The sequence below is a fragment of the Eriocheir sinensis genome, unplaced genomic scaffold (assembly GCF_024679095.1).
Source record: "Eriocheir sinensis breed Jianghai 21 unplaced genomic scaffold, ASM2467909v1 Scaffold23, whole genome shotgun sequence".
NCBI classification, from domain to species: domain Eukaryota; kingdom Metazoa; phylum Arthropoda; class Malacostraca; order Decapoda; family Varunidae; genus Eriocheir; species Eriocheir sinensis.
This window is the reverse complement of record NW_026111532.1, coordinates 96,103-121,001: the sequence shown is the minus strand read 5'-3', so window position 1 is coordinate 121,001 and position 24,899 is coordinate 96,103. Positions and strand designations below refer to the sequence as shown.

General features: G+C 44.9%; 1 protein-coding gene across 2 annotated transcripts; it reads left to right on the top strand.

Moving 5' to 3' along the window:
* Positions 1–1,935: 1,935 nt before the first annotated feature.
* Positions 1,936–13,166, top strand: LOC126990962 (leukocyte receptor cluster member 8 homolog). Of its 2 annotated transcripts, none has more exons than XM_050849594.1 (11): positions 1,936–2,079; positions 3,442–3,661; positions 4,050–5,110; positions 5,318–5,435; positions 5,937–6,112; positions 6,981–7,220; positions 7,659–7,932; positions 8,334–8,501; positions 8,900–9,065; positions 9,426–9,633; positions 10,613–13,166. In XM_050849594.1, the coding sequence occupies exons 2-11, from the start codon at positions 3,458–3,460 to the stop codon at positions 10,776–10,778; spliced, it is 2,781 nt and encodes a 926-aa protein (XP_050705551.1). In that variant the 5' UTR covers positions 1,936–2,079; positions 3,442–3,457; the 3' UTR covers positions 10,779–13,166. The 2 variants fall into 2 exon arrangements, with proteins under 2 accessions (XP_050705551.1, XP_050705550.1); XM_050849593.1 differs by having other exon boundaries at positions 5,868–6,112.
* The last annotated feature ends 11,733 nt before the right edge of the window (positions 13,167–24,899 follow it).

Below are 24,899 nucleotides of genomic sequence, written 5' to 3'. Positions count from 1 at the left end.
ATTGCTGGCCCGCTGCCCATGACGCCCCGGGGCAATCGTTTCGTATGCGTCGTGATGGACTACTTCACGAAGTGGCCTGAGGCGTATGCGCTCCCGAACCACGAGGCTGAAACAGTGGCGAGTGTCCTAGTAAACGAGTGCTTCACCCGGTTCGGTGTGCCGTCAGAACTGCACTCAGACCAGGGCCGTGAGTTCGAGTCCCGTGTGTTCCGTGTGTGCTGCGACTTGCTGGGAGTGGGGATGACCGGACCGACGCCACTCCACCCGCAGTCGGACGGGATGGTGGAGCGGTTCAACCGGACACTCGCACAGCAGTTGGCCAAGTATTGCGGGGCAAACCAGGAGGACTGGGACGTCAAGTTGCCCGCAATGCTGATGGCGTACCGGTCCGCTGTGCACGAGGCCACTGACTATACACCCGCACGTCTTATGTTTGGCCGCGAGCTCAGACTCCCGTGGATCTGGCGACGGGCGGCCGCCGGACGTGGGCCTGCCGACTGTCACCTCTGGCTTCGCTGCCGCGCTGCAGGAGAACCTGGTCGAGGTCCATCACCAGGTGCGCGGCAAGCTCAGAGTGGCAGGCCAGGCGATGAAGGACTACTACGATCGCCGCATGCGGGACGTGAAGTATGCGGTGGGTGACAGAGTGTGGCTGAATAACCTCGCCGGAAGAAAGGGTTATCACCGAAGCTGCAGAGTCCCTGGGAGGGGCCCTACACGGTGATTGCAGTCCTGTCCGCTGTCACCTACCGCATCAGGAGGGGCCGCAAACGCTCCTCTGTCGTCCACGTTGACCGGCTCTGGCGCTACCATGGGCCGGGCCGTTACTCCTGGGGTACTGGCGCTGAGGAGGACCCTGACTACCCCAGTAGTGACGAGGAGGACCGGGCAGAACTTGACCCGGTGGACGTCGAGGTCGCGGATGATGTGGAGGAGGAGGCAGGTGGAGACGCCGACCTGGAGGCCGGCTCTGCTGGTGACCTGGACCAGCCTGCTGCCTCTCCTCGCCCTCACCTCCACCGCGACGACCAAGACGTGAGAGGAGGAGGCCAGGATGGCTTACAGATTTTGATACAGAATGATTTGTTTAGTTCCCCAGTTATGTTTTATTTGTTTTGTTAAGTTGGCGAGGCGGGTCGCCTGCGCTTAAGGGGGGGGTAGTGTTACGCCAAGGCTTAGCTTAGTTTAAATTGTAATTGGCGCCACGTGACGTAATGAGGGTTCCCTGCGGCCCCGTTGAGGGGGCGGGCTGGAGAGGGACGCCATGCGGCGAGGAAGAGTGGAGACGGAGAGAAGACAAAGGACGCGCTCGCCTGTGCTCTGTGCCTTAGGACTTAATCGCCTGTGATTTGTGCCTTGACTGCCTCCCCCTTGGACTTATAAGGATTGTACAACGTTCTATTGCTTAGTAAACCCCAAGAAAGTCCGCCCTGTATTTAATTGTGCCTCGCTGTGTGCTCTGTGGGTGTGTGCGAGTGTGTCCGCCGGAGTGTCTTTGTGTCTGCTGTCCGCCTCGTGGGAGCACTGTGTTTTCCATAGCGAGCCCAGTTTAAGTAATTGGGAGAGCACCTGTCTGCCTGTGTGAGGGGTAGACAAGTGGAGCACAACAATATTATGATGGTGGCGAAGAATAAGTTAGTAACTATGGCTTCTTTAATCAAAATCCATAAATGAAAATCTATATAAGTTAATGAAAACCAGAGGAATTCGATTAAATGACTAAAATAAGCTCGTGTTCAGATTGGGCAGGCTGGCAACTACATGGGCTTAGTCATCGGTTACGGAAATTGTGTTAGCGGCAAGGAATAAACTGGTTAATATGCTTTATTTGCCTATAATCTTGTACTAAAACACTCTATCAGGCATGTAAATGAATAAATAATGCGGATAAAGACTAAAATTAGGCTCGTTTCAAATTGGGGAGGTTGGCAGCTTTGCACTGACTCCGAGGACCGCCATCTTGTCACAGCGAAGAAGAAGGAGAGAAGGGAGGGAAAAAGTCCTTGAATTTGTGCGTTTTGTGAGGCGTAGGGAGGACACGCGGCCTCCACAACATCACACATCAAAGAAGAGTAACTGGTAACTATTTCTGACTACAATTTATCCTCTGCATTGCCTTATATGAGCGTTAAAACCGGTATATAGTGGAGCTTCCCCGGGGTAGCTTATTTAGACGTCACCTGCGGCTTATTTACAGGTGTTTAGAGGTAGTTAAAGCTTTATTTGTTATCAGTGTACCTTTTTCTTATCATTTGGGAAGCCTCTTTATTCTTGCAAATGTAATAACAATTGCGTAGATGTGTAGTAATAGCCCTCGGAGCCATTTAACTTTTCGCCATATTTATAGGTATTTACAGATATTTGAAGGTTAATTAGTGATCAATATACGCTCTTCTATCATTAGGGAGGTTACTGTATGCTGGTGTGGTTTGATAATTCCACTGCGTATGTAATAATCGCTTTTTTTTATACTCGGCTCCATCAGTAATTACCCATATTCAGTTTCCTCAGTCATTATTACCATTATTTATATTATTACCATCATTAGGGAGGTTAAGTTACGCTGGGGTAGCTAATAATGGCACTTATTTTAATTATTACTTATTTGTATTATTACCATCATTAGGGAGGTTAAGTTACGCTGGGGTAGCTTAATAATGGCACTTATTTTAATTGAACATATGAACGCAAGGTATCCGCTTAAAGCCCACTGGCCTATACTTGGTCCATACGTATTGTATCTAATTGCTGCCCCTTGTTTACTCAGCCCCAGCGGCCATTACTCACCCAAGCCAGCAGTCATTATTACCATTATTAGGGAGGTTAAGGTATGCTGGGATGGTTTAATAATGGTACTGTGTATGTTGTAATTCCTGTCCCTTTTTCTACTCAACCCCAGCAGCCATTACTCACCCAAGCCCCACAGCAGCCATTATTACCATTATTAGGGAGGTTAAGGTATGCTGGGGTGGTTTAATAATGGCACTGCATATGTTGTTATTGCTGTCCATTTTTCTACTCAACCCCAGCAGCCTTCTTCTTCTTTTGACCTGTAATGCTTTGTATCGCTTCTTAGGTCCTCCTCCTCTCGTTCCTCCCTTCTTCTTATTCACACAACTTTCTTTTCAGCGTTATGTTATTTTCTAACCTGAAATGAAGCCACTTATATTCACTTACTCAGACATTTGTGCCCTTTTTTCCCAGCACTGTGAGAGGAACACTTTTGCCAACTTTACCATTCTTCTTTCCGTTTCCTTTGTGTGCTTAGGCATTGCAATACTTAAGAAAGACTCCCAATCCTTCTCTTTTGGCCACTCATCTAATATACACTTTTTTTTATAGGGGCAGTGATTAGTGGGTTTTCTTTTCTCATTTTTTTATTTTTTTATCTTGAGCTGCTTCCTGTACTGTAAAAAAAAAAAAGTGTGATTTCTCTTCCAGTTGACACCACTGAGGAATGATGAACAGCAACCCACACGGAATGGCTCCCTGGCATGGGGGTGGTGGTGGGCCAGGGCAGGGCGGGGGCGGATGGTTTGGTGGGCCCTACGGAGGCGGGTACCCCTCTGGCACCCCTTACAATGGACCCCCGGGACCCCCACAGCAGGGTTGGAATGGCTATGGAGCAGGACCTGGCGGATTTGGACCCTACAATGGATATGTGAGTTTACATGTGAACTTTTGTACGTTAATTTAGTATCTGCTACCATCTCATCCATCCTCAGTTCCTTTTGGCAATGGAAGGCTGACTTTAGATGAAACTTTGCCTGCCTCAGCTCTTCAGTAAACCATACATGTTTCTTGGTCATACATTACCTACTCATTTTTCTTCACAGACTTAAACAAATCATCTCTCTATCCTCATATTTTTTGTGTTATAGGTGTTTCTGAGCTATGGACTTTGAAACTTAAAATATTTGTACTGTTCCACTCTACGTATCTACTACTACACTTATACTTTGTTTACTACTACTACTACTACTACTTCTAACAGTAATATCATTATAACCAATTTGGAAACCACCTGAAACTTATCCTTGCCTCCCCAGCATGCACCCTGGGCGTATGGTGTGCCCCCAGGGTTGCCAGGACCGCCTCAGCCACCACAGCCAGACTGCCCTAACAACAACAACAACAACAATGGGAACAATAATAACAAGAAAAACAATAATAATTCAAATAATGATAACAACCCTCCCCTTCCGCCTGGCCCCCCCCCTGGCGGCCCAAACAAGGGGGAGCAAAATAAAAGCAATAACTCCAAGAACAACAGCCAGGAGACTGACCAACAGAAGGCAGCAGCGGCGGCAGCAGCAGTGGCCGCTGCCACTAATACACAGAGTCCCCAGATGCAGGGCTACATGCAGGACTACAACCACGGATATAACCAGGGCTATGGGGCTCCCTATGGACAGGGATATGATGGCTATGGTGCCTACCAAGGGGGCTGGTTTGGTCCCGGTGGACCCCAAGGCGCCCAGCAGCCCCCCCAGCAATACCACCAGCAGTCCATGGGGAGGGGTGGCGGCCCCTCCACTGTGTCATCCGGCCCCATCAAGTTCAACCTCCCCAGCAAGAAGGGGCTGGGCTACAATGCCTTCCAGCAGCAGCAGGGCATGCAGCAGCAGCAACAGCAAGACCAACAACAACAGCAGCAGCAGCAGCAGCACCAACAACAGCAGCAGCAACAGGAACACCAGAAGCAAAAAGAACAGCAGCAGCAGCAGCAACAACAACAGCAACAGCAACAGCAATCATTAGTACCACCACCACAACAACAGCAAATGCAGAACATGAACAGCAAGAAGAAGAACAAAAAGAATAAGAACATGATCATGGCCAACAACCCCTGGACCAAGATGCAGTTCATGGACAAGCAGCAGCAGCCACAGATGCCCCAGCAGCAGCAGCAGCAGCAGCAGCAGCAACAGCACGACCCCAACAACATGATGAACGAGAAGGAGAACACAGTGGCTGGGCAGCCCACGCTCAACATCTTCAACCAAAACAGCAGCGAGAAGCAGGCGCTGATAAATAAGGCGGCCGAAAAGACGTGCCTCAAGAGCATGACCGGCCTGGTGGCAAATGGCGACTGGCCGGAGAGTCTAAAGTAAGTGGACTGAGAACTGGTTGTTTATGCATATTCTGTCAAGAACTAAAGTCTACTTGACATTCTCATCTTAGTATCTGATCTATTTCCTAATTTTTTCTGGTCTTGTTTTCTGTTCAAGGTTTCTTTCATAAACAATGTTGCCACTTGTCAGTACTATTCCTAGGCCAAATATTAACCTAGCCCTGCACTCTCCTTTCTCTGTAGAGCATACGTCGGACGCTGCTTTGCCCGCTGCCAGACAGAGCTTGACAAAGACCAGGTTGAAATCTGCCTCAAAGGGAAACTTACTCAGGCTGCAAACAACGGCACACTCTGGAAAAAGGCAAGTCAATGGACCTTTTTTTTTTTTTTTTTCCCTGCAAAATTGGATTTGTTGTTTAGATCTTTTGATTTTTACAAGGTCTGAATTCATCGTATCTTGGGTGGGAGAGGAAGGTTACTAGCTTTTTGCCCTGGTTTCTTGTTTTTAAAGGGCTATTAGAGAAGCATAGTATAGGAATTTGCTGAGTACACAAACATGATGACTGTTTGGGATATATATATAGTTACTTTATCATAAGGGTATTTTCATCTTTGACTCCCCTGGCATTTGTACCTTCCCAGCCTGAGAGAAAGAATCACTGAAAAAAGAAATATATTTTTACCCTCAAAAGGAAACCCTAGATTAATTTGTGCATGTAGAACTACCTCAAAGGTTATTGCTGATGGTAACTAGTCTTTGATCTGGGAAATAAACTAGTAATTTAACTTTCAGAATTGGGATGAGGAGTCACTACCAAGTATACACAGCGAGTCTACAGTAAACCTTCTCTCTCACATCAAGAACTGGCATGCAGTGCCTCCCGCCACAACCAACACCAACGCCCTCAGCAGCAGCGGCAGCAACAACAGTGTCACCAAGGAGACCACACCCAGCCCTATCAAGACGCCGCAGAGCAAGAAGACGAACTACAACAAGAGGCAGCACATGTCACCTGGCTACTCGGCATATGGCTCAAGGTGAGGGAAAAGGATTACTAGTATAGCCATTGCTTGTTATGATGGGAAAGTTTTGGTAGCTTTACATGAGGGAATGAAACACAATTAGTTATAGTTATGCAGGTTTATTGCCAGTGTTGGAGAGTAAGGATGGTAGCAAAAAAGTTACATATTCTTACTGTCACAAAAAAAAGGCATAGAGTAAGTATTGTTGTGTTCCTCCCCTTATCCTCAGGTCAGTCTTCACCTTGTGTAGGAAGGAAGGTAGATGGTCAACAGATATGCAAGTGCTTCATCTCTCCTGTGTTAGGAATCTTTTAAGAATGGCATGTACTTTGTCAGTGTAATGAAGTTTGTAGCCTTGTTATCTTCCTGTGTACCCCAGAAGATTGGCTGTTTATTGAATTTCTTATCAGGAAGTTATTCTCTTCTCTCACTAAGATTCATCCTCATGATCATAACATGATATTTCTTAACTCGGTAGCAGCGATGGGCCAAATTTTTGCCATGATATAGCCCCCCCAAAATAGATGCTGCATAAACTGATCACATGCGTTTATATATTATGAAATGGTTTGCGTGAGTGATGATTTTTTCACATTTTTCTCGCTTAGAGGAGCCTTTAAGAAACATGATCCCCGCAGCACCGGGTTAAGTACTAAGGCATAGCTTCATGCTTCATTAGTGGTCCCCCCAAATTTTTTGTCTCCCAGATCCTCTTATTTTCAGTGTTTTCTTATATCCTACACTTCATCCTTTTGGGGACCCTTTCAGTATGATGTTAAAATTCTTCCATACACCCATTCATCCCCTTTTGTAGCTAGGTCCTCTTGGCCTAAGCCATTCCTCTGATCAGCTGTTTTCCTCACACTCCTGCGTTCCCTGGCAGATCATCTCACTCCAAGTCCCGATCGAGGTCACACTCTAGGTCAGTCTCAAGGTCTCGCTCAAGGTCCAGATCCAGGTCTAGGTCGCCCGCCCACCGCAGGATCCGGCGGGACAGCAAGCGCCGCCACTCCTCCGGCTCTGAGGAGGAGTCTAAGGGCTACATCAGGCTGAGCAGCAAGCGTGGCCGCAGCCCCTTCATTGGCCGAGGCCGCGGCAACAAAAAGATGAAGGGCAAAAACAAGTCAGTTGATGGCAGTGCTCTTGGTTGCCTTTGTCCAGCCCATAAGATGATTTGTTTTTACTTTTTATTTATTTATTATTTTTTAGCCCCACATTTTATCTTGGCTTGGTATACTGCTGTTTTTATTTCCTCCCCTTTTCTTCCTAGAGCTTGAAACTTTTGTCTCTAAGTAAAAGTATTGTGTTGACTTTGGTGATGGTAGTAAGAAACCATTATTGTATTTGCTCTATTTTCTTTATTTTTCATTTTACATATGTGTGCAAAGTATAATGTGCAGGAGTTGAACTTGAACCTCTTTTTGTGTTGTCTTGTCCCCCATTCTACTGTACCTCTAAGCCTTAATGTGTGGGCTATTTTTGATGCAAGGCGATAATGTGAATAACTACTGACTCTGTCTAGCAAAGCATTGATGATAATATTGACATTTTTCTCTGGCAGGGCGGAATCACACTTCTACTCCAAGCACGGACGCATGAACCTGGACCCCGAATTCAGCTCGTCTGAACGCCTGCAGAAGAGGGCGGCACGCTTCAGCAACAACAGCCTCAACGTGGGGCCGCCCAAGAAGAAGAAGACCCTGGACATCGCCAAGACCATCAGCAACACCAAACTCCTCAGCTTCTCAGTGGATGGGGACGACTTGGATTGGAGCTCCATTCATGTGGTCGGCACCTCCACCACCCTAGAGAAGAACTACCTCAGGCTGACGGCGGTGAGCATGATCTTTGAGGGTGTTCAGTTTTGTGTGTAATTGCTTTTCCTGTGCCGATTGCTGTGGTTATCTTTCGTTCATTTGGTTAAATTCTCTCATTCTTTTTTCAAGTCTTTTTCATTCACATATGTCACTTGTTCAACTTCTTCAATTTTATATCAATGACTTTTGTGCTGATTGCAGTGTTTTTCCTTAGTATAGTTGGTTAAATCTCTCTCTCTCTCTCTCTCTCTCTGATGCTTTCCTTTCTTCCTATTGTTATGCATGCTTTCCCTTTCTTGTCTTTTTTCTTCATTGTTATCATCATCATTTCCCTTTATCCATGCATATCCTTTAAACCAGCCTATTTACATTTCTCTCGAAGGGATAAAAGATTACAACTTGACCCTTTTCCCTCACAGGCCCCAGACCCATCAACTGTACGAACAGTGGACACCCTCAAGAGGTCGCTGGAGCACATCAAGAGGCAGTGGGTGAAGAACCAGGACTACCGGTACGCCTGTGACCAGCTTAAGTCCCTCCGCCAAGACCTCACCATCCAGGGCATCAGGAACGAATTTACAGTGCAGGTAAAGAGAGATTGATTTCTGTATTCTTGTTGTTAGGGGAAAGTGATGATGGTGTTAGTCTGTCCGAGGGAGGTGGAGTTATTAACGTCTAGGGTTTGGGTGATAAATCTACTGGGAGTGTGAATCTTCTTAGGGTGATGGGTTGGGCAATAGATCTGCTGTGTTCTGTTTAGGAATTGTGGTGAATAGTTGGTGTGTCCTTTGACTGTTTAGTGTTCTGGGACATAATGGTTTGGGTAATAAAGCTGTTGTGTCCTATAACGAGCAAATGCTGTGTGTTGCTTTCTCTTCAGGAGGTGGAGTCATTTTGCATAATTATCAGTTAGTCACTATATTTGGTGGTCACATTCAGTTATTGGTGAGTCACATTGTTACCATGATGGCCTCTTCCCTGGCAGGTGTATGAGACCCATTCAAGGATAGCACTGGAGAAAGGTGACCATGAGGAGTTCAACCAGTGCCAGAGTCAGCTCAAGCAGCTCTACGCCGAGGTCGGGGGGGAAAACTCCCTCGAATTTGTGGCCTACAGGCTCCTCTACTACATCTTCACCAAGAGTACTTTAGGTATGTGTGACTTACTTATCCCTAGAGTTTCATATGATTGATTTGGAGTCCTTTTTAAAACTAGTGTCAGGTAATGTAAATTATATCCATTCACATAATCCTCCACACACTGACTTATTCATTCAGTCTATATCATGAATATACTTTAGCTTTTTCATATATAGTCCGTCTTCCATTCTTGGGGTTGGATTTGCAATGATCCTCCTCCATCTTTTTCGATCCAGTTCTAAAACTTCCTCTGACTATTTCTAACACTTTCGAGTCTTGTTGCACTGTACCTCTCCATGAATATACTTTAACCATCTTATTTTTGTATACTGCACTCCTTCGTTTTTCATTTATTTTTCCTTCCTCCCTCAGACATCACCTCCCTCATGGCCAGTCTGTCCAGTGAGCAGAAAGAGAATGAGTGCATCAGCTTCTCCCTTAAGCTCCGAGCCGCCTGGTCACTCGGCAACTACCACCGGTTCTTCAAGCTGTACCGTGTGGCCCCCAAGATGGCCGGCTACCTCGTGGACTGGTTTGCTGACCGGGAGAGGGTACAGGCTCTCAGGGCAATGATCAAAGGGTTTGTATTTGATGGTAACACGTTGACAATGCTGCTCACTTGAACACAAAGGCAGTCATAGAGTTTTCATTAACTGTGTGTTCATATTGCAATATTAAGCCTTTTATTGACTGCTCTGCTGAGAGTTTGATTCACATAATGATTAATATATATTGCTTACATTGATTTTTTTCAGTTCTGTCATAAAATTTGTGTAACCATTGATGGCTACACTATAGACACTAGATGACAGTGATTATTCTTATGCTAGTGCTCAGCTTATTAAAAAGATAGTTCTTAATTCTGAGTTGTAGACTAACAACGCCTCCTAAATATATTATAGATATAATGTAGATGTTTCACCATTATCTTATCTAAATTTCTCTTGCATTTGGTTCTAGGCTTCCTTCTAAATCTTCTTTATTTTCTAGTGGAATCTGCATTGAGGTATTGTTCTTACTGTACAAAACATTTTTACTCCCCTTCTCTCATCTTCTCGGTATTGCCAGGGTTTTGGATGCCTTGGTCATGAACTTGAGTGTGGCTTATTCAGTGATCTTTTCTCAGACTTATTTTACCTTCGGAAAAGTGGAAATTATAATAATGGTTTTATTTCGTTCCATTGTTGTGTAGGTACTCTAAAATTTCTGATTTATTGATGGCTATCCAGTGTAGTCATGGATACCTCTTATTGAACCATTCATATTGTACTTGTATAGGGTTTTAATTTTATCCTTAGGTAACTTGATTTTGCTTTTGGTTTAATATTGAGTGAGAAATTAACAGTGGAATAAATTTTCAACCTTCCACGCCTAATACTCATGATGAATGAATGCAGTTCTCTTTTCAGGGATATGGAGAGTGAGTATACTGGTAATTGTTGTTTCAGGCCAATGGCAGCAGGCACTGATTTGCTGTTGTCATTGTTAGTCTTCATAAGCTGCATATGAAGAGGAGGAGCAGTCCAATAACTTAATCTCTTCTTTTTGTTTCCCTATAGCTATCGGCCGGGTAGTCTAGATGTCAGTTTTATTAGGTCGGAGTTGGCACTCGGGACTCAAGAGGAGTGGCAGAAATTTGAGAGCGCTGTGAGCTTGGCGTATACCGACGCGTCGAAAACCAAAATAGACTGCAAAAAATCCACTGCCGAAGCCCCAGCAAGCTAGGAACTCTTGTGGTGGACTGCGAAGGACACGTGTACAAAAAAGGGGCTTTTTTCACGCCCAAAATGAAGTTAATTAGCAAATGACATTACCCTTTCAAAAGTTAGCCACAAGGGTAGGGTGGTGTGTGTATGTGTGTGTGATGTTGATGGCTGTTCCGTGTGGAAAGTGAATACTATTACCGAAAGACCTCACTCGTGGCATTGCCGAAGGATTCGGTCGACCGCAAAACACCAAGGACAGTGCACTTTGTTAAACAGTTGTTGTGATATCACTAGCCAAGTGGACATTTTTTGCGACAAGTCTTCAAGTCAGTTTTTGTATATTGCGTTTACCGATTTGCAATTAAGCGCAGGTGGATGAGCGTAATTCAAGTCCACCTTAGTAAGGGCTTCAGAGAACTGATTCTGGAGAAGCCTGTGAATCCTGCAGGGCTTGGCGGAGACAAGAGAAGCAAGCAAAGTTCCTTTCAAGCTGAAGTCTGTGACTAATCCTGTTGCTTGGGCTGTACTGGAGTGCACAACCCTCCCTCACACGCACCCTCACTTCCTGCACCGTCTTGGGTCATCTCATCTTAGAAAAGTCTGGGGTTGGTTCTCTGGTACACCTTCCTCTTGTCATCTGTAGGTGCAAGACACTTCACCTTCATACTTCCTTTCCATCACCTCATCCCAAACACCCATACCATTGTCATCCTCACCAGCACCATCAGCTCCTCTAGACAGAAGACTTCAGCAAACTGGTGGAGGATCACATGGGCATCTGCAGGATGCATCTCTTCAAATAGTTCAGCTTTGTGATGCACCAATGGTAGGGAGGTTACAACAGACAGTAAGGAAGTAAGGCAATGGAGGGACATCTCTGTCACTGGATTTCTTCACGACGACTCGGGATCTTCTGTTTGTAAAGGCTCTGCACGACGCCTCAGGATCTTCACCACAACGAAGGCGACTGGAAGCTGGTGATACGCTGTACCAGTTAATGAATTTCAGGTACTACTTCATTTAGCATCATGCAGGACGGGGATACAAGACAACCAAGCAAACTCGGCTACAAGATCTGCGGGCAGCACCATTTAGTGAGGTCATGCATCCCCATTATCATTACCACTCCAGTCCTCTTGCCCTCAACCATCATCCCCACCTAGAGGGTTGTGCCAACCCTTTATAGTCCAATCAGCAGGATTCACAGTGAAGAGTCATGAAAGGATGTGTGCCACCAGTCTGTCCAGAGACACTGAAAACAGGGCTGTGACTTCTGTTCAGAGCCAACCAGCATTAAAGCGTGTGCATTGACGTTAGCCTCAAAAGGCAGTAGTGATGGTTGGAAAACATTCACGCCTGAAACTCGTCAGATGGAAATCACAGAGCGATGATTGGAAAACAAGGACTTGGGAAGACACGTTACACCGGTGCGTAGTAGGACTTAAAGAGAGGAACCAGGCCACCCCGTGCAGCCTGGACCACAGCAGCAGGGACTTGCCATCATAGTTGAGTCCCCAGTCCATCTCCCTCCACAGCTAGAGTGGTGGGCAGCGGTAGTGCTTGCTGCTGCTCTTCACCCCACATATAGTTATGTTATGACGGGACATTAGCTTGTTCCCAGGTTTATCCAGCATTATTCCAGCCTCCAGCAGCAGACCATGGACTTCACACCAGCCTCCAGAAGAAGCGTTCCAGCACCAAGAGGAGTCCAGCGGGTCCAGCGTCCAGCCGGTGGTGTGTTCCAGAGCAGCAGGGCAGCCGTCGTCGTCGTCATTGCTGTGTTCTGGCACAGCAGCACCAGCAGCAGCCGTTGTCTTCAGTGTCATGGGGTTCCGGCCATACCCAGCAGGGGCATGCAGAGTCTCCTGGGCAGTTCTCCGAGAAGGTTCCAGACGTGGTTCACATGGGCCACACATTCAAGTCCCCTTTTATTTTCCTCAACCTTTCACAAGGTTCCTCATGGCAAGTTTATTAATTTGAGGCAGTACTGACGGAGACTTGTGTTTCCTCTCATATCAGAGAATTCTGCACATTATTCAAAATTGCCATGGACAAAATTTCAATCCATGAACCTTCCTTTGCTAACTTTGCATCAGCATTTTCCAGACATCCTTGCATATTCAATGACTTCATACTCGTATATATGAATAGCTTTTTCATGGAAGATTGGTGTCATCTTGCTTAATTATATAACTTAATAGATTAATATTAAGTACAAATTTTCCTGTAGTTTTAGATGACATACACCAGTAACCTTTTTCTTTCCTTGTTATTTATTTTCTTAAGACAGCATCACAATATTTTGTAGAATGCTCTGAAGGGCGTTTCTTAACTGCAGAGTTTTACAAATTAAGTTATTTTGTAAATATATATATATACTTTTCAATAAACCTTTAAAAGGAAATAATAGCATACTTTACTGTCACTGGGGCGGAGTACTTTAGCTGCTGTACACGGTGTACTCTTCGAGTGGGCAGCTCCCAACAACGGCTTAAATACTGGATGCTGACCCACACTATTCACGAAACCCATTAGTTGTGAAAACATGCACATAAATAAGGACCACCACTACGTCTGTCATCGTTGCTGTTGATAATGCTGCTGTTCACCCACCTAGGCAGCAGCATAAGCAGAGATGACAGGACCTTCATAACAGCCCAGCATGATATCTGGAAGTGAGGGAGTGGTAAGTGTGACAGGAGTGTGGGATCAGATTTAAATGAACACAGATAGAATGGAGATGGGGTAGTTAAGTAATACATGGTGCATAGCTACTATGGATTTAGGCATGGGAGCAAAGTTGAATGGACGTGATAGAATAGGGGTTAGAACATAAGAAGTAGTATATAATCAAGTATCTAATCTAAGTCGTGGATTTTGGCATATATGGTCAGATTTAAATGAGTTGCGTATTGAAATAGGGCTTGAAACATGAAGAAATACGCATATGGTGGTTAAATTGTCTCCCCTAATCAAAATAGCTAAGTCTGGATTATAGCCCAGCAGAAGATCTAAATATGCACGCAGGGGTCAGGGATAGGATACGGAGAAGACAAGCACATGGAGGTATTGGTGCCTCTATTCAAAGTATACAAGTCTGCTGTGGATTCTAGCTCGGCAGCGGATCTAAATACACACACGGATCAGGGATAGAACACGGGGAAGACACAGACAGGCAGTCACATGAGGGGGTATTGGTGTCTCCTCCGTAAACATGTTTTTAAAATCTGCCGTGGATATTTGCCCGCTCGAGTCTGGGAAAGTTGTTATCGTTGTCACTTTTCGCCCGGGGCTGCGTGGCCAGGCAAGGTCGAGGCTGACGAGGTTGCCCGCTTGTGTAAGTATAAACAGTAATCATGCATATAGGTAACTGAGACCCTTAGGTTAAACACGTATGGAGTTCATTATAGTTATAGACCAACCAAGAGCGAGAGAGATAGAGAGGAAAACACAAAATCACAGCCATCTAAATATCGTGACGTCCAAAATTCGCCTCCTGACATCAATTTAAAGGGACTGAGCGTGGTGAATGTCTCCCCCTTACTACCCGGGGCCTGTGACACTGTTTGCTTGTTTCTTGTTTCCTACAGTCTACCTTTCCCTTGTATGCTCTCTATAGCACACAAGATAAGGCTGCAGGATAGACATGAAGAGTTAGCCCTCGTAATACTCATGAACGTAAATAAGAAAACGGAGGTGGAGGACTACTTTAATAACAGCATCACGAGGGGCAAAAGACGGACCGGCGGAACACGTGGGCGCTTGTGGGAGTTGTTTACGTGAGCAGCGCCCTCCATGGCCCTACCTACCCACCCACCCTTGACCTGATTTTCCCTCCCCCATTCCCTCCTCTCCCTTTCCACCGACTATGAAAGGGAAGGGAGAACCACGCGGCGACAGTGTTAGGCCGCTGTTGCTTCCTGACCCGCTTCACACACACACGTTTAAAGATACACGGACACTGTTAAGTCAATATGTTAGTGTACTCTGACACCTTACACCTCTAGTATTGTGTGTATTAATTACCTGTGTATTGTATTGCCTTAGCTTGTTGGTGAAGGACCGGACGGATGTATAGGAGGGTGTTAGGCAATTTTTGTTTGATAATAATTAAAAAGGATGATATAACTGGTTTATTTTACTTCCCCCGGATGTGTGTGTGTGTGTGTGTGTGAGTCACCATGGCCTGATCCCGTACTGGACTCGTGGTGGCCAGCTAGAAAATCTTACGCATTAGCGGGGCTCGAACCTCGGACTAAACGCTCCCACTTTACGGTAATTACGGTAATTTGCCAGTAGATTGGACCTCTTGATGTTTTCGTTAGAGAGTTTGGGGAACTGACACTCATAAAATCCAGGCAACTTCATTATCTAGAATATATAAAACAACGGTAAAGGAATGTAAAATTATAAAAAATAATAGATAGATGTAATGCATATAGAAATTAAAGGAACTGATGATACAAATACCGTTGGAAAGGCACACGTCCGCCTCATTCAAACATCAACACAAACAACATCAATCAGCTGACGGTCGATTGCCTGTGGAATGAGCACATACGGAAACACGGATATAATGAAGAAACTACAAGTGACTGGGGGCCTACACACGGCAGACGCTTAATTTTCTCGTGGGGACCGTGGCAGCGATGGTGAGGGAAGCCGTGACTCGTGAAAGTAAGTACAGATTTCCATGTTTTCCTATGTTTTGACAGTGGTAGGCCTATTATCATTTGGCTGTCCCTTAACATATCTGAGTGACCTACTTCAGCGACGCAGACTATTCATTTCAGGGTAAAATCTGTTGTTTCTAACCTGGAAATAACTGTCATCACCGAAAAACAATAACGAAAGCCCTAGAACAAATTTACTCTAGTTCAGAGGCTAATGTGACGGAGATGAGCACCGAGGCAACGCGTAGCTATAGTATATGCCCCCAACTTCACCATTACCTTTACTCCTATGGGTTACTCCGATGGGTTAGACCAAATTTACGATGGTTCTAGGGATAATGTGACGGAGATTAGCACCGAGGCCACGAGCAGAAATAGCATATGCCCATAACTTTACTATTACCTGTACTCTCATACCGGCGATGAATTACTCTTCTTAGTGGCGAAAGGTGACTATTTTACGGCGATGGGTTACTGTTATTGCGGCGATAGGTCACTGTTCGTTTGTATAAGGAGGAGGAGGAGGAGGAGGATATAGAGGAAAGGAGGAAGGGGAAAACGAGGACACGTATTCTAACCTTCGTGTAGTATCCAGAGAACCTTAAATATGTATCCCATTTTGCCATTTCCATTTCTGATCTGGCAACTTTAATCGACATGTATTTATGATCCCAGACGTCCTGCGCTGCGCTTTGCTATTCGTTTTAACAGCAGACCCTTATTGACCTCTCTTCTGGCCACTCACTTCCACTTTCTGTGTAGGAGCAGTGATTAGCGGGCGGTGATACGCTACAGCTCATTCGGTTAAGGCAGGTTATGTTAGTGAAATCGAACCCAGACAATCTCCGCTGCACTTTGCTATTCGTTCTAACAGCAAATCCTCATTGACCTCTCTTTTGGACACGCACTTCTATACTCTCCTTATATAAGCAGTGATTAACGAACTTTTATTTATTTATTTACTCATTTTTACCCTTGAGCTGCCTCCTTTACTATAAAAAAAGCAATTCATACGATAAATTTGATCTGGTACGGTAGTTCATTGTTGTCGTTACACGGAGAAAACCAGACAGACACAGACACACAGACAGACAGAGAGACAGTTCCCTCCCTCCTCCACTTTCCTTCCCCCTCCCGTCTAGTCCCCCTCTCCCTACCCTCCACAATCCCCTGCCCTAATCCTGTCTGCCTCCCTTCCCTTCCTACAGGTTTTCCCGGCTCGCTCGCTCTCCGCCTTCCTTGCCATAATATACGTGTTGGTGCAGCGCCTCCATGTTATTTGGGTCTGTTTTCTTAATACATGTTCTGCAATCGGATTTTTTTATAGTGGGAATTTTAGGTTTTCGTTTTATTTTTATTATATGATTTTTATTTTGCGGTTGGTTGAGGATTATTGTTTTTATTATTATTATTATTATTATTATTATTATTATTATTATTATTATTATTATTATTATTTCGTTATGATGGAACTTAAATTGTCTGTCTGGGTGTCTGTTTTGCCTTCGTTTATATGTCTGTCGAATTTGTCTCCGTGTCCAAGTCTGTTTTCGTCTGTCTGTCTGTCTGTCTGTCTGTCTGTTCCTGTCTGATTCTACACCATTCTCCATTTCATACCACTCATTATAATCATTACATTGCACCTGTCTCTTATCTGTCTGTCTATCCACCTATCCGTATGTCTGTCCGTCTGTCTGTCCCTCTTTTACAGCCGGCGCAGCTTTCCTTTTATGTTCGTAATAAACTTCTCAACTTTTCCTTCCCTTTCCTTTTTCTGTGCGGGTCGGCAAAGGTCACTCTGCTTCCTCCTTAGTGCCCCCTGCTTCCCATTATTAAAAGGAACCTAATCCAGCCAGCCACTACTGCTACTGCTCCTGCTACTACTACTATTACTACTACTACTAACGCTATTACTCCTCGTCAACTTACTTTTCTGTCCTCTTCCTCCTACTCCTTATCTTCCCACTGTTGCTGTTACTCCTCCTCCTAATCCTGCTCCTCATCCTCATCTTCCTTTTCCTCCTCCTCCTCCTCCTCCTCCTACTACTACTACTACTACTACTATTGCCACTAACGCGTTCATGCTCCCGGGACGTGGAAGGCAGTGAGCGGAACGCCTTCAGGAGCACCGATTAGAACTTCCCACAGCGCGGGCGTAATGGTGGCGCCGGGGAGGAGGAGGAGGAGGAGGAAGAGGAGGTGGAGAAGGAATCATGCCGCCCACCCGACCATGACTCCTTCTCCTCCTTCTCCTCCTCCTTCTGTTCTGTTCTGTTTTGATTTTTGTTCTTTTCTGTTTTCTACGTTTGCATTTTTCTCCTTTTCTTTCTTCACTTCTTTCTTTCCTTCTTCCTTCCTTCCTTTACTTCTTTCTCATTCTTTTTCTTTACTTTCTTTTTCCAATGTAAACTTTTGTCGCTTTATTTCATGGATTAGATTTGTTTTTTTATTCATTACTCTCTCTCTCTCTCTCTCTCTCTCTCTCTCTCTCTCTCTCTCTCTCTCTCTCTCTCTCTCTCTCTCTCTCTCTCTCTCTCTCTCTCAGAAAACCCCTAAATTACCCATAACGAGAGAGAGAGAGAGAGAGAGAGAGAGAGAGAGCGGAAAAAATATATCAGCTGTTCCTCTGACGGACAGCTGGCCAATTAGATTTGTGTTGCAAGGTGTCAGTCCGCGCGCTGAGCCAGATTGTCCGTCATCTAATCAACACATGGACTTCCCAACGCTCCCATGTGCTGCCGTTCACTGGCTCTCCTCCTCCTCCTCCTCCTCCTCCTCCTCCTCCTGCCATTACCAATATCTGTATTACATCGCTCGTGTAAAACCAATAAACATTTTATTTCTAGTGATCGGATTAGTTTGAAAGTAAAGGGAAAAATTTATATTGATCGTCGTTATTAAAATCGTTCAGGCACTGGGAGAAGGAGGAGGAGGAGGAGGAGGAGGAGGAGGAAATATAAGGGAAAGGAGGAGAGCGAGAACACGGAGAGGACACGTATTCTAGCCTTCATGTATCCAGAAAGCTTTAATTATGTATCCTTCGTGCATTGTCAAAAAAATCAATTATGTACCCTATTTTGATTTTCATGCATCCAGAAAACCGCAATTATGTATCCTGTTTCAATCTTCATTTATCCACAAAGTCTTAATTATGTATCCCGCTTTGCTATTTCTATTACAAACGCGACTTCTTTTAATTGCCATTTATATTCATACTGTCCAATCAATTCTGGGTCTCTTACGCAAGTCGAAATGTCCTCGATAGCAGATGTATACTCTAACTCATCAATTTACGCATTTTTTTCCTTATGTTTCGTATCTCTCTCTCTCTCTCTCTCTCTCTCTCTCTCTCTCTCTCTCTCTCTCTCTCTCTCTCTCTCTCTCTCTCTCTCTCTCTCTCTCTCTCTCTCTCTCTCTCTCTCTCTCTCTCTCTCTCTCTCTCTCGTTACCACACCGAATTTATCTGCCTCCTTTTTTTTTTTTTTTTAATTTTACTCTATCGCTTTTACATTTCCTTTATTTTGTCACTTCCTTTGCTTAATCAGACCCTCCTACACATGTTCTCTGTCCGTCTCTCTCTCTCTCTCTCTCTCTCTCTCTCTCTCTCTCTCTCTCTCTCTCTCTCTCTCTCTCTCTCTCTCTCTCTCTCTCTCTCTCTCTCTCTCTCTCTCTCTCTCTCTCTCTCTCTCTCTCTCTCTCTCTCTCTCTCTCTCTCTCTCTTCTTTTTCTTTCATTATTTTTTCTTTTTCTTTCTTCCATATTTTCTTTTTGTTTTCATTCTCTCATTCTTTTACTCTCCTTTATTTCTTTCACTCCCTCTTTTTCTCTTCCTCCGTCACATCTCTCTCCCCCTTTTCTCAATCCTTAGTTCTCCACCCCCTCCCCCTCCCTCACCTCTCTCTCTCTCTCTCTCTCTCTCTCTCTCTCTCTCTCTCTCTCTCTCTCTCTCTCTCTCTCTCTCTCTCTCTCTCTCTCTCTCTCTCTCTCTCTCTCTCTTCTTTTCTTTCATTATTTTTCTTTTCTTTCTTCCATATTTTCTTTTGTTTTCATTCTCTCATTCTTTTACTCTCCTTTATTTCTTTCCTCCCCTCTTTTCTCTTCCTCCGTCACATCTCTCTCCCCCTTTTCTCAATCCTTAGTTCTCCACCCCCTCCTCTCCTCACCTCTCTCTCTCTCTCTCTCTCTCTCTCTCTCTCTCTCTCTCTCTCTCTCTCTCTCTCTCTCTCTCTCTCTCTCTCTCTCTCTCTCTCTCTCTCTCCACCCCCACGAATCCAGCACATGATCAGACCGCGGGGGTGAACTACATCTTTAACCTTACGACGAGCATTTCTCCTCATCACTGTTCCCTCATCCATGTATCCTCTCTCTCTCTCTCTCTCTCTCTCTCTCTCTCTCTCTCTCTCTCTCTCTCTCTCTCTCTCTCGCTCGCTCTCTCTCTCTCTCTCTCTCTCTCTCTCTCTCTCTCTCTCTCTCTCTCTCTCTCTCTCTCTCTCTCTCTCTCTCTCTCTCTCTCTCTCTCTCTCTCTCTCTCTCTCTCTCTCTCTCTCTCTCTCTCTCTCTCTCTCTCTCTCTCTCTCTCTCTCTCTCTCTCTCTCTCTCTCTCTCTCTCTCTCTCTCTCTCTCTCTCTCTCTCTCTCTCTCTCTCTCTCTCTCTCTCTCTCTCTCTCTCTCTCTCTCTCTCTCTCTCTCTCTCTCTCTCTCTCTCTCTCTCTCTCTCTCTCTCTCTCTCTCTCTCTCTCTCTCTCTCTCTCTCTCTATCTCTCTCTCTCTCTCTCTCTCTCTCTCTCTCTCTCTCTCTCTCTCTCTCTCTCTCTCTCTCTCTCTCTCTCTCTCTCTCTCTCTCTCTCTCTCTCTCTCTCTCTCTCCTCCATTCTATTCACTCCCCTTTGACCCTCCCTTCACCCCTTGGCTTCTCCCTTCCTCCGGCTCTTACTCTCCGGATGTGGCTATACTGACCCTCCTCCTCCTCCTCCTCCTCCTCCTGCTACTGACCCTTCTGCTCATCCTGCTGTCCCCGAAAGCGTCCATCTACCCCACCTTAGTTTGACCTTTCGTGTTTTAATCTCCTGTTGACCCTTGACCTCTTGTGTGTTTCTTGTTCACCGTCAGAGTGATTATGTCCCTATCGACCCTCAATTCCGTGATCCGTGTTGACCCCACTCCGATACCTCCTCGTCCAAGGCCTCCCGTGAGTGACATTTTTCTGTACGCCAACCTTTGCCCTCCGCCGCCCGATCGCTTGGGAATGTTTGCTCGTCTGGAACCGCTGGAGTCGTTTGTAACCCTCGATTTGAATTCTTTATATTAGTGTTATCCTTTGTTTACGTTTTCTTTCGTCTCCAACTTGGCGTCCCTCGTGAATAGATTGTTCGTGAATGTCTCTCCTTAATCATTATCTTTTGCGACCTATTCATTTTCATCTCCATCTTAAACAGTCGATTTGGATTCCGTATAGCACTGTTAGTTATCGTTTAGTTCGTCTTTCTCCTCCTCTAATTTGAAGGACCTTATGAATTAATTATGATAAAGGTCTTTTCGTAATCGGTATCGTTTTTGTGCCATTCATTCATTCTATTTTGTTGCTTTATTGTATTTTTTTTTCTTCGTTTTCGTCGTCGTCTTCGTTCTCTCTCATAAATAGGTTGTCAAAGTTCATCCACTATAATCAATATCGCTTGTGGTTCATTTATCTTTCTCCTCCAACTTAATTATTGTCCCTCGTAAGTCCTTCTTCTTCCTTCTTCTTCCTCCTTCAGCTTGAACTATCATCACGAACAGATTATTAAAGTTCCTTCCGTAATCATTATCGCTTGTGGCTCATTCATTTTCCCTTTCCCTTATAAATCGATTCAGGTTCTTTGTGCTTGTTATTAACGCGTGTGACTCATTCATCCTCCTCTTCCTGCTTCTTCTCTTGTTGCCGCCGCTCCCCTTCCCTCCCGTCCCTTCCTTCCTTTCTTTTTCGTCTTCTTATCCCCCGCTCGTGTTTTTATGCAGTAGCAGGGAGGAATGAGTTGTCTCTAATTCTGGCGTTTCCTCAGATCTCTGTTCCCTAATCGCTTTGCTATACCCGAGGCTCCAATGAAACTCCACGGAGGTTGCCGATAAAGATATGAAAGCCTGTTTACTGCTATGAAAAACGTAATAAAATAAAAAAAAGCAACCCGGTACGATTACGCAGAGTTTTATCATTAGTAATATAGTTAGTTATATAGTTAGATGTTCTTAATAGGACAGAGAGGATGCTTGGTCTCTGATAGTTTCTGGAGAGTGTCTTAGCGTAAAAATTATAGCTTTTATATTGCTGGAAATCACAAGAGAGCTAGAGATTTGGCACTGCATAGCATATTAACTTTCTCAGTGATAGTAAGGCACAGAGAAGCCTGGACGAACAACTGAAAGCATTATAGCATATGGAATTTAATGAAGGCTAAAGGTAGTTCAGAAGCCTGAGTTTAGAGTCTGGAATACGGCCACTATAAAAAAAAAAAAAAAAAATCCAGGCCCATGACCCTAACACCGCCTTATAAATCATTGCATGGCTTCTAGGGCGATGATGGCTTAATAATAACACTGGCACACCCCTTTGTCCCTTCCCTGTGAGCTGAAAGGGAGATGACAGAGCCGCGACCCCTCCCTGAACGCCCTCCACTGACACCCTTACGCCCGTCCCTCCCTCGCCTGAGTCACTGACGGTGTTTACCTCGCGCCGCTGCCCGTGACGCCGCCCCCTCAAGCGCTCGACGTGGCCCCGCTCACCTCTGCGTCTTGGGGCCTGAACTGACTTTTTCTTTTCCCTCTCCTCCCTCTCCCTCTTTCCCTCTCTCGGTTTGAAGGGGAAAGGGAGGGGTAAGGGGAATATGTTTTTTTGGAAGGGGTTATTTCTTTCCCTCCTTTCTACCACTTTTCTCCCTTTCTTCCCTTCCTATTATTTATTTATTTATTACATTCATTCATTCATTTTTTTATTTATCTCATTTCCTTTCCTCTCCTCCTCTACTCCTTCCTTCCCTCCTACTCACCTCACCCCTTCCATGCTTATCCGTTCCTTCCATTCCTCCTTTCCTTCTTTTCTTCCTCCCTTATCCTCATTTATGTTTACTCCTGTACTTCCCTTTCTTCTCCCTCTCCCATTCAATCCTTCCTTCCTTTCTATCCCTCTTTAATTTCTCTCCCTTCCTTCCCTCATTATTTACTTTCCTCCCTCTTCCCTTTTCCCATCCCTACCTTCCTTCTCTTCCCATTCATTCTCCTCCTTTCCCTCCCTTCCCTCGCCTATCATTTCCCTCTCTCCTCCCATCCCTCCTTCCCTTCTCACCCCATTCCATGCTTACTGGTTTTCTCGTTCTTTCCTTTCCCTTCTTCCCCCCTCCTTTCCTTCCCTCCTTTCATTCCCTTATATCTGCCTTTTCTCCTCCCATCCCTCCTTCCCTTCTCACCCCCTTCCATGCTTACTGGCTACGTGTTCTTTCCTTTCCCCCTCCTTTCCCTCCCAAGGTGCCCCGGCGCTATCCTGAGGTTGAGGCCAACAAGAATTCTGTTCCAGGCTGGTGAAAGGGTCGCGGAAGAGGTGACCCCCGGCCCCGCTACCGCCGCCACCTGCTACCGCGCTGCGTCCTCCTCTAGTCCTGTCCTCACACCTCGGCCCCTCCCTCCCCCCCCTTCACACCTCACCTCCGCCTCCCTTACACCTGTTCACAGCATATTTTGAGCGAGTTTTTCCCCTTTCTTATACGCAATTTCCACCTTTTTCGCTTTTTTATCTAGTTTTACGTTTGTTTGTTTTAGATTAACACGAACCTCTCCATTTGCTCCTTATCTTCGCTACCTTTACATCTGTTTCTTGCATATTTTGTCCTGTTTTCCCCTTTCTTTTGCGCAATTTCCACTTTTTTTCGCTTTTTCACTCTATTTTAGCTTCTGGTTCTACATATTTGATTCCACAGATTACCACAAAATTTGCCTCCGCTATCCTTACACTGTTTCTTGCATATTTTGTCCTTTTTTTTCCCTTTTTCGCATAAATTTGTACTTTTTTCGCATTTTCGCTCTATTTTCGCGTCTGGTTTTATGTATTTGATTCCATAGATTACCACAAAATTTACCTCCGCTATCCTTACACTGTTTCTTGCATATTCTCCATTTTTTAACTTTTTTTTCGCATAAATTTGTACTTTTTTTGCATTTTCCCTCTGTTTTCGCGTCTGGTTCTACATATTTGATTCCATAGATTCCTCCCTCCGTCCCCTTTCCCCTTTCACACCTCACCTCCGCCTCCCTTATTGTCACCTGTTCATAGCGTATTTTGTTCTTCTCCGCCTTTCGTTGACATTTTCGGCTTCATATTAATTCTTTTTTCCGCTTCTTTTGCTCCATTTTTGCGTTCCATATCATTATCCATCTCCCACGTTTGCTTCGATAATGTTTTCTCCTCTTTTTCCCTTTTCTTTCACTTTCTTGGCTTCAATTTTTAGTTTTCTTTCGCTTTTTTTGCTCTATTTTTGCGTTGAGTTTTTTTTCTGTACGTCTGTTAATCACTTTCCCATCTGCTTTAATAACATCCTACCCCCTTGTTCACCTATTTCTTTGATCTTTTTGGCTTCACCTTGTAATTATTTTCCGCTTATTTTCTCTGTTTCTCGTTTCTTTACATTTTTCCAATTTATATCTCAGTAGTTCACGGTTCACACGCACCTCGTCACCAGTATTGCCAACTCCGATCAAAAGTAATAGTAAAGACCACCCTCAAAACCGCAAAACTCAGCAATAATAAACATACAAGCTTCTCAGTAAACTCACATCCATAGAGTAGAGCTCAAACACTGGTAATTTGCTTTATAACTAGCTAACCATTAGATGACCGATCCCAGTCAATTACTACTGCCAATTAAAATACTAAAATTTCCCTAAAAAATGCGAACACAAACAGTAACACACAGAGAAAAGCTTCCCAGTATATCCACGCTAAAAACTAAAGAGCTCAAACACAGGTAATTTGTGTTTCACCCCCTAATTAACGAGCTAACTATCGGACGAGCGATCCCAATGAGTGAGTGGCATCTGTTACCATCACGCTCAGCTCTCGTTTCCTTCCTACTCACATCTAAGCTTGGATCATCCTCACAACGCTGATATATTGCCCTAAAAATCCAATAATACGAGCATGATCTCCATATAAATAACGTTCGTGGTCATTTTTATGCATTTTAAGGCCATTTTACACTCTGCAAGACCCCTCACGTCCTTGTATAGAGTCAGCTGATTGGAAGATGACTCCTTCCCTTCCCCCTCTCTCCCTTTCTCTTTCTCTCTCAGCGGCTCCCTCTCTCAACGCTAACCTATCTCATAAACACACACGGCCAACGGTGTTATGTTCTGTCAAGGCGGACATCACTAACACACTTCCTGCTCTCCCATCTCAAGATAGAGTTAAATTAGATCACTCACTCACCTTCATCCCTCCCGCA